The sequence below is a fragment of the Centropristis striata genome, chromosome 19 (assembly GCF_030273125.1).
Source record: "Centropristis striata isolate RG_2023a ecotype Rhode Island chromosome 19, C.striata_1.0, whole genome shotgun sequence".
Lineage (NCBI taxonomy): Eukaryota > Metazoa > Chordata > Actinopteri > Perciformes > Serranidae > Centropristis > Centropristis striata.
Window position 1 is genome coordinate 18,157,140 of NC_081535.1, and position 19,132 is coordinate 18,176,271.

At 36.0% G+C, this 19,132-nt stretch overlaps 1 protein-coding gene across 1 annotated transcript in view; it reads right to left on the reverse strand.

Annotated features, from left to right (window-relative positions):
• LOC131992257 (potassium/sodium hyperpolarization-activated cyclic nucleotide-gated channel 1) overlaps positions 1 to 19,132 on the reverse strand; it is a 93,871-nt gene that overhangs the window by 39,056 nt on the left and 35,683 nt on the right. The window contains exon 3 of the mRNA XM_059357761.1: positions 11,853 to 12,014. Within this exon, the coding sequence (XP_059213744.1) occupies positions 11,853 to 12,014 (162 nt within the window). The remainder of the gene's footprint in view (positions 1 to 11,852; positions 12,015 to 19,132) is intronic.

Genomic DNA, 19,132 nt, shown 5'->3' on the forward strand with positions numbered 1-19,132 from the left:
GGACGAGAATCTCATGTGATTTCATGATAATTCAGCTGCTGTGCAAAGGAAAAGGACATCTTGCCTTACATCTGTTTTATAATCCATCCACATTATCAGGTACTATAAAAGGTTTGAAAATGTTCGAAAAAAACTTGCATTCACAGATTTCTATAACTTTCCTACACATTTTCTTGGTCTTGGCCTCAGGAGACATCACGTCTTGGAGTCGGAGCAGGATTTAGACACCTCATTAGTACAGTACATGTCAAATGTGTGTCTTTCTGCCTGGAGACATGTTAGCAGCCCGAACAGGCCCGTGGAGGCTACATTTGTGAAAGCCAGTAAGTTCCTGTGTGGAGACGAATGCGACACGCCTCACAGCCAAGTTGCTGACTCGTCCATTCGCTTCACCTCCTGTGAACAGGAAACGCTGAGGAAGCGCTCCATATAGAATACCTTTATCTCACCCGAAACAGAATAGCTAATGAAAGAAATACGAAACCTCCTGAAAAATATAGTTAATCTCTGCCTTTTTTTTTTCTTCACATAGTCCCACATGCCACACTGTAATATAGCACATCCCATCATGTTCACACGCTGGTGCCTCCTTTTGTCATGCCGTTCTCCATTCTGGTCGACTCCACTCTCTTCATCAACCGGGATTTAGTAAATGAGTGAATTTACAGCTAATCATCTGCCCTGGATGACTCATCAATTCTCATCTCCATGCTGATTACTTTATTCTTCCAGAGAATGATTAGAAAATGTATGATAATTACACTTGCCAGCTTTAACAACAAATAGAGTCCAGTTTGTTTTGTCTTGGCAGTTTCGTTACGGTCTTCACACAAATAACCACTATTCTTTCCACAATATACACTGTAAAGGAGATATTTGTAGCATGAATATATTCTGTGGCACCTGACACATTCACTGAAGAACCTATTTACACACACACACCATTTGATAGGCCCAATTTATGAGGTCATGAGCCTTTAGATGTCCTTTCACATGTGTACATTCAGCATGTGTGAGCGCGATGGAGAGCGACACTGCATCAGTGTTTGTGTTCACATATTTATATGCATGGAAAAGCAGAGAAATTTCCGGATGGAAACGGATAAGCTGGGGTGACTCACCGCACCTTTTGCTATTTGTCCTTGTATGTGTTTGGTGCACAGATAAACAGATCCAACAGGGAAAGTCTGCACTGCATGAGCATGTCGTATGATCCTACTGTGGTACAGGTTATATAATAATAGTCAGAATACTCATTTTATTTGTATAGCAACTTTCGTGCATGAATCACAGCTCAAAGTGCTTCACAGTATAGAATTTAGAGCTCAGGGATTGACGTCACATCTTGCTGCACTTTATCTCATATTTCTGATGCTTGTTTATATATAGAACATATGATGCAGGAGCTATTTTGGCAGATTTCAGTACAGATTTTTGAATGAAGATCAACAGAGAAATCTATAAAGACCAGATAAAATGCAAAGTCAAGGTCAAGTAACTTGGCTGCCTAACGTTGTTTTCAAGCAGTTTAAAAAAGGGATGTTCATTGAAGTGTTTTTGTTTTATGCAGAATTCACAAGAAGTCACCAGAGGTTGGACTGAGTTATTGATTTGCAAGCCCAGAGTGACTTAAATTAAGTTTTTGCACTCAAGTTCCAAATCAAGTCCTAGATCAAGAGTCCCGAGTCCTGAAGTTTGAGTTTTGAAATTCTAAACAAGTCATAATGAAATCCTTGCAAATGCAATGCCTTTTTAACAATAGGTTAATCAAAAACAATCCTAAATGCTTTATAACATTTGAGTTTGTTGTTGTTGTTAACAACTACGGCTTGCGGTTCTACTGTGTGGAGTTTGCATGTCTGACTTCCTCCAAAAACATGCAGCTGAGTTTTAATCAGGTTTAACTGGTGACTCTAAGTTATCCGTAGGAGTGAATGAGAGCGTGAATGATTGTCTCTCTCTATGTGTCAGCCAGACCTGCAATAAACTGGCGACCTGTCCAGGGTGTACCCCGCCTCTTGCTGGGATCGGCTCCAGCCCCAGCGTTAAAGATAATGGACGGATGTTGTTAAAACAAGTATGACTAATGACTTAACATTTGGAAGAGGCAAGTGAAAAAATTCCCAAACCTTCATAGACAGAGTGAGAAACAGAGTCTGTTGTATTTTTCCTGCAATTACAGTAAGTGACTCACAGCAGGTCTGCTGCAGTGCATGATGACTGTAGCAGCCAATCGTACACTAAATACATCCTTTTCTTGTCTGTTGACAGTAGCAATCAAAGAACAGACATAAATATACAGTATACCTTCCTGCAGGATGTTTAACTTGTGAAGAACCAGCAGAAAATCTCCCAGACTGACAGAATTTTAAAGTGCGGTTTCTTGCCCTGTATCCCCCTCTTCTCTGGGCAGAGTGAGTCACTGCAGTATTAACACCAAAATATGCAGCTTCTACTTTTTTCGCCTTTTCTCTACAATCCCCTTGATTTTAATAAATGTGGCTAACACAGCAGATGTAGTCAGTTCCTCCAGAGTTTCTAAATACAGTTGAGCTCTGGATGCTGCAAAACAAGTGACATCAGATACGACTTATTCATCTCTCAGCAGCTCAGACTTTTGTTTATCAGGACCACAGTGACGTAGATTCAGACGTCATTAGGGGGCAGTAAAACTAAACTTCAGTATCCAAATCACTTAAAAAGTTTCTATAATCAGACTGGGCCAAATGTTTGTACTGTACTTGCCGGCGCTTGAATTCATTATCACAAAGCGGTGCCTCCAAAGAGCTCCGTCACACAAGATGTGACTGGTTATGTGAGCGGGAAGCAATCGATCATCGTCACCGTCATCTCAGCGTTGAGTGTGACCCCGAGGCTCTGCTTGTTGTCGATACCAACCAGTAACTAACAGGATCCAATGCACGGCTGCAAAGGACAGGATTGGACCGCTTAATAACACCAGTGCTCATGGGGAAAATCACAAAAAAATTTGTGAGCAGATGCTCACTAGTTCAGTGGCTTTTCTACTTTCTCGGCAGTGTTACTTATTGGTAAAAGTCAATTTTTTGCCCTTTTGAAATTGCTCAATCATAAAACTCTTTAAAAAATGATTAAGCATAAAAAAACTTTCTTAAAATAATGAAACTTTCTCAAAATAATGATTCAGTTTCACAAAATAATGAAAAACTTTCTCAAAATTATAAATTATTAATGCAAAATAATGACTAATGACAAACTCATGTGAAACTTTCAAAATATAAATATATATTTTATCATATTTCGAATTGAAATGCTCTCCTCATGTTTTTTCATCAATCATATAACTCTCTAAAACAAGATAATGAAAAACTTTCTCAAAACGATCAAAGACCAAAAATAATTCAAAAATAATTAAACTTATTATAATTAATATAATTACTTAAATACATGATTAAGAATAAAAAAATAATGAAAAACATTCTCAAAATAATGAAGTTTCTCAAACTAATGTTAAACTTTTCAAAATAAAATGACTAATGCATTTCTCACATTTTGATTTAACAAGCATTTCATGATTTTATTGTCATGTTCATTTCCACATAAATGTTCCCCTCATGTGTGTGTTTTTTAATCCACATTTCAAGAGAATGAGCACAAACATCCGCATTAACTGGTTTTAATTACTCAATCATATAACTCTCTAAAACCCAGCAAGCTGTCCCATCCATGCACGGGGGGCAAAAAAAAAATGTGATGCACAATATTCATTTTTTCAATTACGTAATCCAACTACAAGCTGTTCTCTCTGGGAGTGCACAGAAGGCGCAACAGTCTTTGAACACATAAGCGAGGAGGTGCAGGGGTCTGCTGGCCTGCATGACGACCAAACTGGAAGTTGGCAAGAGAAGAGCTCACAGTGGTGAATCTCAGTGTGAGGCCTCTTCTCTTCTTCTTCTCCTGGTTTTCATGCAGATCAGGAATCCTGATGAAGGATTCTTCCTGGACCTGACCTGCCCGAACTTTCTACTGTTCCTCCTTTCATTCTGTTTTTTAATTCTTTGTTAGTGATTTTGCAGCTAACGATTATTTTCATTAATCAATTAATCCGTTTATAAAATGTCAGAAAATACTGAACAAATTTACCATTATAATTTCCTGAAGAATGTCTCCTTTTTCGTCTAACCAACACTCCAAAACCCAAAGACATTCAGTTAACTATCACATAAATAAAAGAAAAGCAGCAACAGAGATTGTTTTGTACAAAATAGTTGCTAATTAACATGTCTGTCGATCAACTAATAATAAATCCACCTTGTGGAAGCCCATTTTTGCAAATCTAATGAAAAGATCGAATCTGTAAGCCATAGATATGACAAACATTCTTTAAAAAAATGACAAAATATCTAAAAAAAAAAAAGACAAACCTTCTCAAAATAATCAAACACTTTCCAAAAATAATGAGGGAGACTCAAAATAATGAACTTTCTACAAAAAAAAAAAAGATTGAGCATCACAAAATATTGAAAAACTTTCTCAAACTAAAGTGAAACTTAAAAATAATGAAAAACTTTCTCAAACTAATTTGAATATTTTAAAATAATGTGAAACTTTTAAAAAAATGAGAACCTTTTGAAATATTATTTTTTTTAAATAAGAAACTTCTGAAATAATGAGAAACTTTTGAAATAATAAACTTTTAATATAATGACAAACTTCTGAAATAATGATACACTTTTAAAATAATGAGAAACTCTCAAACTTATGTGAAACTTTCAAAATAATGAGAGACCCTAAAACTAGATAAAATAGATGTGCGAATTTTTTTCTCATTATTTTGTGATTACTAAATCACACGGAAGCGAAAAAAAAGTTTATCTCGTACTTACGAGAAAGTTGATCATTTTAATGACTTACAGGATCTTTGTTTTTATCTTTTATTTTCTTTCCTGGTTGAAATGAGCCTCCATACATTCTTCTTGTCTCCATTTGTTGTTGTGTGTTGGGCAGCAGTTGATGCAGGACTGTTTCATTCTGTACTTTGTGATGTGTTTACTTCCCTTATAGTTTTCTTTATGGAATAACGTATAATTACATTTTGAATCCCTGCTAAAAGCCCTGTCTTTCTACTTTCTCTGAAGGGTAATATTGAATAAATGTGCGACATTCTGATTCTTTTTCTTTTGGCGTCCAATCATGTGCAGCCAGGTATGCAGCAGCCACTCTTCCTGATTAGCACACCCTCAATCAGAAAGGTTAAACTAAACAAGGAGGCAGCCTGTTTTATGGCTGGTATCGACAAACTGCCTGCTCTCCAGATGATAATAGCCTCCATGTAGAACAAAAGTGATCTTGTCAAATGTCCTGCGACAGCCCTTTGAAACTCAGCACCACCGCTGCTGAGTGCCATCCTTAACAGCAGCCAGGCTTGACATTTTGATAGTTCAGGTGAAAAACAAAAGACAAGTGATTGAAATCTTATATTATCAGCAGAGACTCTCCAGGAGCGAGTGAGTGAGTAACACATCCAACCAAATGTTCTCTGCACCAAATAATTAATCAGGAGAGCCACAGCTGTTCACATCAAGGCAGAGCAGTCCCTGCATTTTACTCTTATAAAAACCAATGTGTGCTCGTGTTTAGGGAAGAGCCATGAGAGAGGAGAGATTTAAAAAAAACAGAAAAAAAAGTTTGATTAATTCATAAACTGTGGACTGAGCCGGGTGGTTGGAAGTGACTCATTCAGAGGTGGGAGAAGAAAGAGCTGGGAGAGTAGTGGGTGGTCCAGGGATGAAAGAGGCGGAGGGCTGGTTCTGCATGGTTAGAGCGAGCCTTTCTGTTTTGTTTCTGTCTGCCTACCTACAGTATCTGTCTGTCTGACACTAAAGCTCTCTGAGACACCAATCCTCAGCAGGCTGTCTGTCAGCTCAGCTGTCCGTCTCTTTAACCCCTCTGCCTCACTGGGGACATTTCTGGCTTTTTCATTTTTTCTTTTTTTTTATCCTTTTGGCTGGATTCATGCGTATGGCATAACATTTGGCAAAGTTTTTCTTTTTTTTCCAGAAATCCAACCTCAGCTCTTGTAATAAATACGTTAAAAATATAAAAATAATAAACTGTATAGTGAAAAATATAGACACTCAGAGCCTTAAGGACAAAAATGTCTCCATTTCAACACAATGTTTTTACCATTTTTCAACAGATAGAGCCTTCTTTCTGTATTTTCATTAAAATAAAAGAAAAATAAAATACAGAAGTATTATGCAAACAAACTGGTATTTCAAGGGTTATAATAATTTAAAAAAAAATTAAATTAGAAGTTATAGTCACAACTGACTTCTTTTTATCCGACACTGCAGGAAAAATAAAACTGCTCTTTGTCCCAGACTGTAGGAAAAAAGTAAAATAAATCCCCTGTAGAATTACATTTTTGTTGTGTTTTATTTCATTATGCAAAAAACAACAACAGTGGCATTATATAAACAAACTGGCAATAAAATAGTTACATTTAAATAAATAAATAAAATTATATTTGACTTTTTATCTGACACAGTACTGATACATAAAAATGCCATATGTCCCAGACTGTAAAATAAATAAATAAATAAAAATAATAAATAAATTAATAATTTTTTTTGAGCATTTTCATAAAGAAATAAAATAAAACTAAAGTGGCATTATGTATTAAAAAATAATTTAAAGTGTTAGAATAAAAAAAAGTTAATTAAAATTAAATTAGTAGTTATAGTCACAACCGACTTATTTTTATTTGACACTGCACAATTTTTTTTTAATATAAAACCAAAACATCAGTGCCATTATATTAACAAACTGAGTTAAATTGAAATATAAAAAATACATATTATGTTAATAGTTATAACTGACTTTTTATTATGCCCCAGACTGAAAAAGAAAAAAATAATACTTTACATAACCTTACTTTATAACAGTGTTTTGATGCAGATGTTTTTGTCCTTGCAGGATACCAAAAAAACTTTTTTTTTAAATTGAAGCAGAAGTTTTAATATGAGACCTGGACCAGCGAGAGCACCAACACACATGTTCCTCCACGCTCCTCCACACATATCTTTACACTTTACATGCAGACAAAAGTAACATCCCATCACCCTCTCACCCGACAGCAGCATTATCTCGTCCGGTGATTAAGTAAAAGCAGCCTCTAAAGAGTAAGAAGCTACTCTCAGGCCATTAGTCAAGAAGATAACAGTGCTACAGCCCGTACTGCACCACTCAGCAGTATCTGCAGTCCTCTTCTCCTCACAGCTGGAGACACAAAGTACCGAGCCAACAACTGAAACTAAACATGACGCAATGTGGAGTTTAAGTGGTCATTCTTGAGCGGCTGAAAGACACGACAACTTTCACCTGACACCACCTCTCCCACGATGAATTTAAACAAAAGCGAAGGTGGTCTATCAAGACTTTGAGCTCATCAACACTGATGCATTGCGATGGTGTGAAAAGAGGAATCCCACATGAGGGCAGGGCTATTCACTTTGGATTTGCCAGACCACAGTCAGCACAGAGGCCTCGACTCCTGCGAGGATCCACAGGGAAGAGATTCCACAAATTGCTCATTCTACCACATAACAGTCAGTAACACTATGTTAGCTGCTGACATCCTAAAGCACCAATCACGCAAAGACTAAGCCTCCAATACGTCTCATTTAGAGCTGTAGCTAACCACTGGTTTCATCAATTATTCTCTGGATTCACTTTCTGCACACTTGGGTCCAATGCAAGTCATCACAAAAACTGATGAGAAAACAATTAAAGCAATGTGGAAATTAAAACAAATCTAAATTAAATAGCACTTGATTAATCCTCTTTATTTTCCCTCTTTATCTGAGGAGCTTCCTTTGTATTTCAACACCAGAAGTTCTATTGTGTAATTGATTTCCTGCTTGTACAGACATGCAGGTTTTTTGATTAAATACCTTCAAAAACATCCACTTGCTAAGCTTTCATGAAAAAAATGTCAGTATTCTATGTTGTTTCCCTTTTATTGGCATTTAGTTTCAGATTGTTGAATGTGTTGGATTGAATAATGTTTTATGTGTGGAGCTTTAGGACTATTTTCAAGTATACGTTCTGGGTAATAATATGCAAATGTTTTCAGAGTAATGAATGACGTTGGAAATATATACTGTATGTAGAAAACTGATATTGGGTGTGTTTCCATCCACCTTTTTTAACAGCTGTTTCCATGAATCTACCTGAAAGGAAACAGCAAAAATTCTGAAAAACAAATATTGTTAAAAAAAATGGAAAAGATGGTGTATCAATAAGTCTCCTCATGGCTCCACACAGATCTGATGTAACATTTGTCACATTAATACATGAAACAAACAACAATGTCATATTTCTATGAGGTTTTCTACATTGTTTTAACTGTTTTAGGTTCAACTAGCTGTCATTGGTAACAGTAGTGGATGGAAACAAGCACTCATTCATACAATTTTCTCCAAATTCCAAATTCAGTTTAAAGTTGCGATAAATTTAGATGGATTTTAATCAAGTTTGGTTGTATTTATTTAAAAAAATTGTTTTACATTAGTTCAAATTGGTTGGTCTTCGTTGGTGGATAACCCACAAACTGTCAAACACATCTGTAAATCCTACTTTAAAACACACTTTTTCACCGGTATCGAGAACTATCGTATTGTGTGTGTGTGTGTGTGTTGATCCTCTCAAAGTGTTGACCATAATTGACTGTAGTCCAAGATAAGCATTAAACATTATATATAAAGCGAAAGAAAAAAGACGAATGTTGCATTTGAGAGGCAGGACTGAAAATGTTTGTAGATTAAAAATTCAACTTTTCGACTAATTAATTATTTGACTAATGCTGCCAGAAGTCTCAATGCTGTCATCATCTATATTTTCATACCTGAACACAAGAAGCAAAACCAGACTAGACAGATTCATGAAATATATGATAATCCTAATCCAAGAAGTTGTGAAAGTGCTGAGATTTGAAAGCATTATTGTCCCTTCAGACTCCTGAACAGACAAACTCATCGTGGTTCTATATATAGGTGTGAAAGTCTGCAGCTGCAGCAGAACAGAAACCTCAAATCTGAGAGGAGACACCTTTGTAGTGTTGTTTCGACACTCTGCATACAAACTCTTTCCTCCTTTTCCCTGTCGTCACAGCTGTTTAAAGTCGTCTATAAGCGTCCAGCACGCAGGTATCCTGCAGCATGTGAGCTCTGTGTTTCAGAGCAATCCCCAGCTATGGCTATAGATTTTGACGGCGCAAATGATCCTGCTGCACAGGGGGGGCAGCAAATTAGCTTCTACATGATTCCCATTTGGTATCGATTTGCATACATGAAGGGAGATATATCTGATTCATTCTGAGCCAGAGGGGCAACATGCAGCAAGTGCAAGGAGTAGCTTATAATTAAGCTCAGCCATTACAAGTAAATATCAGAAATCAGAAAGGAAGTTAAAAAAATAAATCTGTGCTGCTGCTGTAAATTCAGTTGTTTGCCCAGTTTTGTGTACACAACCATTAGCTAGGATGAATTGTGACAGTAATGTGGGTAATTGTATCATTTTGGTGCAAAAACAGGCATCTGTTTGGGATGAATAACACATGTTAGTTGGTATTTGGCAACTCGTTCCCTTAAAGTACGAATAAGAGTTGGATGCAGCGTTGTGATGCTGAGGAATGCTGACATTTGCACCTCCGGTCTGATGCCTCTGAGCAGCCAGTGTGCATGTGGAGTACAGAGATGTTTGTCAGGGAGAGGGAGATGAGAGGGTAGAAGAGTTCCCCGGGCGAGAATTTACAATCAGCATTACCCACAAGGGCTGCACACACTTCTACACTATCACATTTTTCTCTGAGAGGAGGAACCACAGTCCGTTTGACCCCGACTCACAGAGAGAGAGAGGAAGAAAACACAGTGAAAGAAAAAGCAGAGGGGAGATGGGCCGCAAAGACTTCAAACTGAGCAATTTTCTGTTTGGATATCCATGTGGAATATAAAGAGGCCAGATATGGGGGCAAGAATACACAGAGAGGCCTTTTAAAAAGTGTGATATAAAACAAGAAGGCCAAAGAAAAATAAAAAGCAGCACATTACTGTAACAGGACAGAAATTCATTCACTGTAGTAAAAAAACAAAAACGTTCTCACTGCCTCTTTAAGCTGTTTTTTCATCAGTTGGCAGATCAATAATGTACCTGCAACAATGTCCCTGATGAAATGTGCCTGCAGTATTTATAGATACACTCCTGCTCCAAATGAGTCTGACACTACTGTATATCAAAACAAACACTGAGAGAGAACAGGACCAGACCTGTGATTGGGTGTTTAAAAAAATACACATTACAGCTTATAACTGCACATTTATTGAATCAATACACCTGGAATAGTTATAAATACTGTATTTTTCATACATTTTCTTGTATTGTTAAAGGATCATTTGGATTTTTTTTTCAGCCAGACGGTAATGGGGTATTTATTGATCGATCTGGACGTTAATAGATAGTTAATAGACTAGATCGGATAGGCATTTATCATCGATTATCATCCCATAAGTAAGTAGGGGCCGAATCCACCCAGAAGATCCAGTAGGTTTTTATCAGCCAGTTCAATAGCTCACTGTTTTGTTACATTTTACTTCAGTTTCGTTTCGGTTTATGCTAGAAAACTACTTATTTAAGGTTAAGTAATAAAGGGCCCTGGTTAGCCATTATAAAAAAATATATATTAATAAATATTTAAAGTAATTAGTATCTAGTTTTTAAGTCCATGGCTTTTCATTCTCTGCACCCAAAAAAGGATGCAGCTTTGTTTGGTTTAGGCACTGAAAAGGCCACTTTCATTAGGTTTATGCTAGAAAATAACTACTCTGAGGTTAGGGCTTAAACGTTCTGGGTTATGTATTATAAAATATTGTTCATAAAGTACAATAAAAGTCATGTTGAAGCTTGATTGGTCCTTCTAAAAAAGATGCTGATTGGTGGGTTTTTGTATTATAAACCTTTACAATTTGCCAGTTTCTTGAATTAAATTTTTCAAGTAACCAGAATCTATTTTTAAGTATATGGCTTTCCATTCTATGCACCTGAAAAACTGCAGTTTTGTTAGGTTTATGCTAGAAAACTACTTCTCTAAGGGTAGGGTAAAATAAATGTGATGAGGCATAATAAAATATTGTAAAAAGTAAAATAAATATCATGTGGAAGCTTGATCTCTCCTTCTCACAAAGTTGCTGATTGGTGGGTTTTTCACTGTAAACCCTGATCAATTTACCAGTTTGTTGAATGAAAGATTTCAAGTAATTGGTATCTATTTTTAAGTTTATGGTTTTCATTTATCTGGAAAAGGCTCCAGTTTTTTTTCAAATTTTGTTTAGGCTAAAAGACTACTTCTCTAAGATTAGGGCTAAAGTTCATGGTTTGACGTTTAAGAATATATCAACGTTAAAGGCCAAAACTGAAGCACTTACAAGGATGACGTAACGAACAAGTGACAGTTACGTAAAAATGTGACGTCACTTCAAATAATTGATCAAGAGTTGTTCACTTTTGGTTTCATGTAGGACACGAAATAACTAAATCCTGTGTTTGTTTGATCTGAACTTTCCCTTCACAAGTGACATCATCCTGAGCACACATACATGAGCTACAGTAAGCAACCAAACTCATCATACTATACTGTAATACTAAGACTCACCACTTCTGCACTAATACAAGAACAAGCTTTTCCTTTATTCCTACGTCTTCATCATTTTTCTTTCCTTGGACATGTAGTTCAGTCTATTAGCATGACATGATGCAAAACTGCTTTTATAAATGCCAAAATAACAAACAAAAGAAGAAGAGTGTTTAATACTTACAACCATACCGTTTAGCGACACCCAGCAGTCAGGAGGGAAGTCTTGGAGGAGAGGCACCAGATACTGGAGGCAGCCATCCCAGTGACACAGAAGCAGCATCATCCCTATCAAATTAAATATTCTTACCACTGCACTAGCCAGGTCATAGGTCATATGGAAAATCTGCCAAAGAGAAGAAGAGACAGAGAGACCTCAGTTAGTATTTCACTTTGTGTGTCAGCGCAGACAGACAGAGGTTCAGATTTAGATCTGTTAGTGTCTGAGTCATCACATGCATGGGTATTTCACAGATACAAACGATTCTTTTTAAGATTAAAAAGACACTTTAAACCCTCACAAAAGTACAAAGTCACCTTTGAAGTGGAGGGCATGGCGTGTCTGTTTGGCCACCAGAGAATCTGTGTGTGTGTGTGTGTGTGTGTGTGTGTGTGTGTCACAGATGTTGAGCTGCATAATTCAACATGGCTGCTTTCCAAAACAAACTGACCAGTGGAGAAACAAACACACAGCTGTAATGGAATTTAACATAAGTATATTTGCTCAGGTAGTTAAGTGCAATCTGATATAAGTATTTGTACTTTACTTGAGAATTTATTCACATTTCATGTTACTTTATTCTTCTATTCCACTACATTTCAGAGGCAAAATGAACTTTTTACTTTTAAGTCTGTGAACTTTCCTCCACCTTTACTGGCAGATTTACTGAACACATCATTGCATGCTTTATTTTGGTCGAATAACATTTAACTAAGTACATTTACTCAAGTACAACTTAGAGGTACTTGTACTTTACTTAGTATTTTCTATTGATGCTATTTCATACTTCTATTCCACGACATTTCAGAGCCAAATCTACTTTATGTGCCAATACATTTTTTGACAGTTTAAATTACTAGTTACTTTGAAGATTTAGATTATTAACACAAATTATAAATAAACTAATGCATTTATATGTATTGTTTTTATAGGTTAAGAATCCCAGCAGTATATAAAGTAATTAAATATATTGTATGTTATATAGATGGTGGCTTTTTTATTTTTTTATTTTATCCCTCTATCATACTGTTATTTGTTTTTCCATTATTATTGCTGAGAATGTAAGGGCACTTTGTTGTTAAATTGTCTTTTCAAATGGTTAAAAAAATCATTACAACATCTGTGTATAAATAAAACTAGCTCCACCTTCTCAAGCTGCAACATTAAAGTGAAGAAAACATTAATGCATCATTTATTTTTGGTCCAATAACATGATAGTGGAATGTAAATAACTGCATTTACTCAATTACTGTATTTAAGTACAATTTAGAGGTACTTGTACCTACTTATTACTTCGATTTCATTCTATTTTATACTCATACTGCACTACATTTCAGAGGCAAATATACATTATACTCCAATACATTAATTTGGTAGGTTAAGTTACTAGTTACTTTGCAGCTTTTGCTTACTATTACAAACGGCAAATAAACATTTCATTATGAAGTATTTTTAAGAATGCTATATGAAGTATAAAAGTGTTTATTTCCTGTGTGTTTGCTTTGGTGACATAGATGGTAGCATTTTATTATTTTTTATTTTTTCCCTATGTTGTACTTTTATTTTATTAGGTTTTAGAAGATTTTTAGATTGTTTAAATTGTAATTTCTTGATATTTTTTTTATTATTGCTAATGGCACTTTGTTGTAAATTGTATTTGTAAAAAAAAAATCATTAAAAATCTGTGAATTAATAAAAGTAGGTTGACCTTCTCCAGCTGCAATATTAAAGTGTTGATAACATTAATGCATTAATAATTATCGTCCAATAACATGATATATATGATTCTGAAATGGACCATTCTGTATAATCAGTCTCTTTACTTTTGCTACTTTAAGTATATATCTAAAGCAAATATTTCTGTACTTACTGAAGTAAGATTGTAAATGCAAAGTATTTCACATTGCAGTATCTCTACTGTGAGGTGAATGACAGAGGGAGTGAGTACATGTGGAATAATCAGCAGGTACGTGTGTTTAAATGCCATGAGCTGCGCCGAGTGTTACTGCCGGTGTTGTGTTTCCATTAGAGCGGGACATTTCAGAATAGAAAGTCATCAGCAGGGTGAGTAAGCAGATGTGCAATGTGAGGCGGCTTCATTCACATCGGATCTGAGCGAGGAGAATTGACTCATGCCTGGTTGGCTGTGGCACTAATTCACAGTTTCTCATTAGCATAAGAAACTCATTACTTCTTTCCAGGTTAGTTATTCCATAATCACCCGCACGCTGAAGCTCAATTTCTCCTTCTAAAAAAGTTAAATATGGAAAAAAGAAAAGGAAAAAAAGATTGGGGGTAGCTGATTGGTGCGTTTTGCATTATAAACCTGCACCATTTGCCAATTTGTTGAATGAAAGATTTCAAGTAATTACTACCTATTTTTAAGTTAATGGCTTTCCATTCTCTTCAAACTGCCCATTCTACTTATAATTAGTGTAATGACGATTTAATTGGGCCTCAGGGTTTGTGTTGCACACCACATCGTCATGAGGTTTAAATAAAGCACATAAAGTGAGAAATAGCAAACTTTTTGTTTCAGGATTATTTTTTTACACCAGTGACAAAATTCCAAAATCTAGTTTTTAAAGTCATAAATACACTCAAATGATGCCAGACAATGTGTTCATGTACAGTACCTTAACTCGTAAAACATTTTACTTGAATAAGAGAAAAGGCAGCACTTTGTTATATTGTTATACTAATTGTAATTTTACTCCATAATCAACTTATGTAGCACACAATAATGTTATACATTTCTGAAAATTTTCAGGTACATTTTCAGGTAATCTGATCAAAAATATAACAAAACCCAATATTGTAATAACTTGGATAAGAATTAAGCTGACTGATACTGGAATAACATTTTTATGATTTTGTCTTTGTACAGTTTTCAACTGAATATATGTCATAAAAGGATAAGCAAATTCTGTTTTATTTACGTTTTAGACAACATCCCAATCTTTTTGGAAACCGGGTTGAAATTATTTTGACGGATTATGCAAAATAATGAAAAATAGTGTTCTTTTTTTTACAGAAATGTATACAAAATATATGATATTATAAATGGCATGACAGTCTACTGAAACAGCCACATTTGACACTGTTTTCATGCTTGGAAGTACATTTGAGGCTTTAAAAAAATTGAGTCAATGCTCATTACAGAAGAATTGTAAGGCCAAACTGTCTTAATTTTCAAATTATCGCATTCTGATTTGTTTATGTTTTAGACAACGTCTCAACTTCTTTCTTTTTCTTCTGCAGAAATTAAATGATAATAAGAGAGACTCATATAAGCCTACTGAAAACCTGAAAAAAACTTGAAGCTTCATTATAGGATTAGACAAAAAAAACATTCTGCCAAGCTCATAACAAGAACTGTGAGTCCTAATACATGTATGAGGTTTCACTTTAAAGCTTACACCTTCTAGTTTCTGCAATTGTGCCTAAATAAATAAAAAGAAAATCATATTCGGTCTAACCCCACAGGTGGATTTTAAGAAGTAAATTTATTGTCTTGAATTGAGTATATGTCACAAAGGATGAGGAAATGACCGCATTTTATTTTATTATGTTTTAGACAACGTCCAACCTTTTTTTAATCAGGGTTTCATACTCCAGAATTTAGAAAAAACACTATAAAAATACTTTTGTCCAAACTGCAAGCCCTCAATACTTCACTTCATCCTTATCTTGTCACTCCATGAAATAAAGCGAGCCTGAGCACAGACTTGTATTCTGGCATAATTGTGGACCAGTTCGGCCAGTAAAACCCCCACAAACCCCAGGTGTTTTAAAACGCTCTTTGAATCCACATCTCTCCACCCCGGTCTATTGTGACTGTCCTGTAACCTTTCTGCACAAAGGACAGTGTCCACACACAGAACAGATGAGAGAACAAGAGGCTGAGCTGATGCTCAGATCCCTCTATGGTTCAACTGGTCCACAGGGAGATACAGTGCACGGCCCTCTCAGGCTAAAATTAGCCTCTAGCTTACATGATGGCTGTCTCAACGCACCCAGTATCTCCTCTGCTGCCTACATCTTTCTTCTTCATTTAGCAGAACTCTCTCTCCCTCTGTTGGGTGTGTGTGTCTTCACATTCATTATAGTTTGGTGACATAATAAGAGAGAACAACAGAGACAAAGCGAGAGTGGGGGAGACAGAGAGGGGACTAATAAAGGTATGCATTTTTGGAGCATGAGACTGGAAAGCAGGAAGTAGCACTTTGGTCCGTCTTTGAATTGCAAATGATTCACAGTGGGCAGAAATAGAAAAGTGCAGACTGCTTGTCTGCACTTTCAACTGATGCATAATCAAAAAAAAACAACAAAAAGAGCTGCTAAAACATAGAGGGGGGTGCTGCAGGCTTCAGGGGAGAGCAGGGGATACGGTGACGTGTGTGTGTGAAGGTTGCAGAGAGGGTTTACAAATTCCCAGGGTGCATTTCACTTTGCTGGGAAGCCTCTGCGACCTCTGGGTCACGCTGAGTCACAGAGAGAGCACAGAGGGAAAGAAAGTAGAAACTCATTAACACAACGTGAGATTTGTTTGGGTTTGTGTTTCAGGGCCAGCGGCTTTAAAAGTCTGCTGGTGGCAGCAGGTAGCCACGAGGTATTGCTCTATTAATAGAGTTCTTAATAATAGAGGCTGCAGGTGTAGATCAGTGGTCAGGTCATAGGATTATACAGGATAACCTTCATTGTGATGTGGGAATACATGAGGCTGGATTTTAACTGTTTAACTGTTGTTACTACTGCTGAATAAACTCCATACAGCAATTTAATAAGATTATGAATATGTGCATTTTATTATCTCTCTTATGAGGAGACACTATAATAAATAATATAAAATAACTAACAGATATCACCATGACACCTCTACAGTTAAGACAAGCATTTTCTGTGTTACAGGTTTTCTGAAATGTTAGGCTTACATTTTTCAAGTTAAGCATTTTTTTTTTTTTTTTACTAAATATGAGCTATCAAGTCACATTTCAAGCACAGAAATCTGAATATTGGATGAAGTCAAGATAAAAATTCTTGTGTTATTTTGTTGACATATTAGAGTCAAAGGTTTGTTAGAGGCAATTTGTCTCTGTATCACTCCATAAATCAGAAAATACTGTCAACATCAATACAATTATCCATTTTCACTATGTTTTTAATAATAAAATCATCTGTAAATCGGGCTAGGAGCCTCAAATATTAGTATACAGAATATAGATTAGAATGAAACTAGAAAAGTCTGGTATGTAAGGGCTACTTAAGTGGAGATTTCTGGCTCAGAATATGATAAAAAAAAAATAATTTTGAGAAAGCCATGACCTCCATCATGACATCACTATGACATGACATCACTATGACATGTCTAAGGTTGACAACTTACATAAAGACAGATATGTTTAATTTCACAATTTTTCTGAAATGTCATGTTTAATATATGCAAATGAGGCATTATCAAAGCTAACTTTCGGTGCTTAGGAAAAATCTACAGACACAAAAAGAGTCAAATAACCATCTCAATGAGTACTTTGGATGTTTTCTTTCCACTAGTCTGAAAGAAAACATGTTATGGAAGCACAAGCATGATTAATGAGTGAATGCACTGAGGAACAAGAGGAACGAGGTTCCTGTTGCTGAGAGCGGCTCCTGTGTCATGCTCAGGATGTGTGTCATCAGAACTAAAGATGCCAAACAGTCTTTAGTTTCCACAACTTTCACACATGCACATATTGGATCATCGCTCAGCAACTTTCTGTGACGGGGTGTTTATGAGCTGCGCTGAAGCCAAAGAGACGGAGACAGCAGTGAGTCTGTGCAGCACAGTGTGGACAGGGACGATTCAAATACAGCCTGCCTGATCTAAAAATAATTAAAGCACCACAGCACTGAAGACTTAAACTGGCTACTTGTAACCAGCCTGAATGTAGTAACGGATAACTTGTCCTTCATAATAAACCTTTTAGAAAACCATTTGAAAACATAATAACTGTTTCTATAGAAGTTTTTTTTTGTACTCCATTTCCTAACCTAAATTGTTTTCTCTTTAGTGTTTACAACTCAGGTTTTACTGGATTAGTCCTTCAAAGTTTCGATTTAATCTGAAACAAAAGGCTGAAGTGCACCATGACCAGATGTTCCACATTTTTGAGCCAAAAGAAAAACAAAAGAAAGACATGACAGTAATGTTATGTAACCTTGCATTTAGAGTGCATGGACAAATCAGAACTCCTGGAAGAAATTAAATTTGCTACTACAACGTTTTGCTACTATTTTTCCTATTAAGAGAGCTTCAGCCTTGTGGTTGAAATTAGTATTACAACAACAAACACTACACTGAAACACAAAATAATGATGCGGACAAAAAATAATTTTAATTTTCATCTTTTAAACTGTTTTCAATTAATAAAAACAGAAAGAGAAAAAACTATTTACTAGAACTTTTTTCTCTCGCTTAATGTACCTCTCAGGGCTTCCGTAGTTTTCATAATCCAATCTGACACAAGAAATGAAACGGCTTGTTTCTTCTGACCAATCCAAAGATAATCAGTTTACAATGAGATAAGACAGAGTGCAGGCAGTTAATCCTCACAATTTGGAAGGTGGAACAGGCTTATGTTTTTTCTTTAAGCACGACTAAAACAATTATTTATGTAGCACATAGCTTATTTCGCAAATTATTGAGAAAGTGCTTTTTTTAAGGGGATTCTGGGCTTTTGATTGGTTGCAGTAACAGCCTGTTACACTCTGAGTTTGGTCGCCTCTCTGCAGAAGATGTCAGCAAAGCTGCTCTGCAAAGCTGCATTAGTAAAAGCTTACACTGTGGTCGGTCTTGCATGACCGTTTTTTTTTGTTTGTTTTTTTCACTTCTGTCTGATGTGTTGTCGGGCTGTTCCTTCATCAATGTATTGATTGGATTTATTGACTGTCATGCTTGGCTTGTGCAGATCCATGTCGTTAATATAATCCAATACGTTCACTTCCTCTGTGAAGTGGTTATGAATTGTTTCCTAAATTGAGGAGGTTCCTGTAAAATCTTTAACCACCTGCCCACATTACAAATACATGACAGGAAGGCAGTGACGGTGAATTCATATTTCAGAACATCTCGTTAGACCGACCAGGCCGTGTGTGTCTACCTAAACATTTCTCAGCCACCACAAGCTCTAATTAACCGCATCACTACAGGAAATAGGTAGCACTGACCAAGAGCACCACCAATACTCTTGGTTGGCATCGTTAAA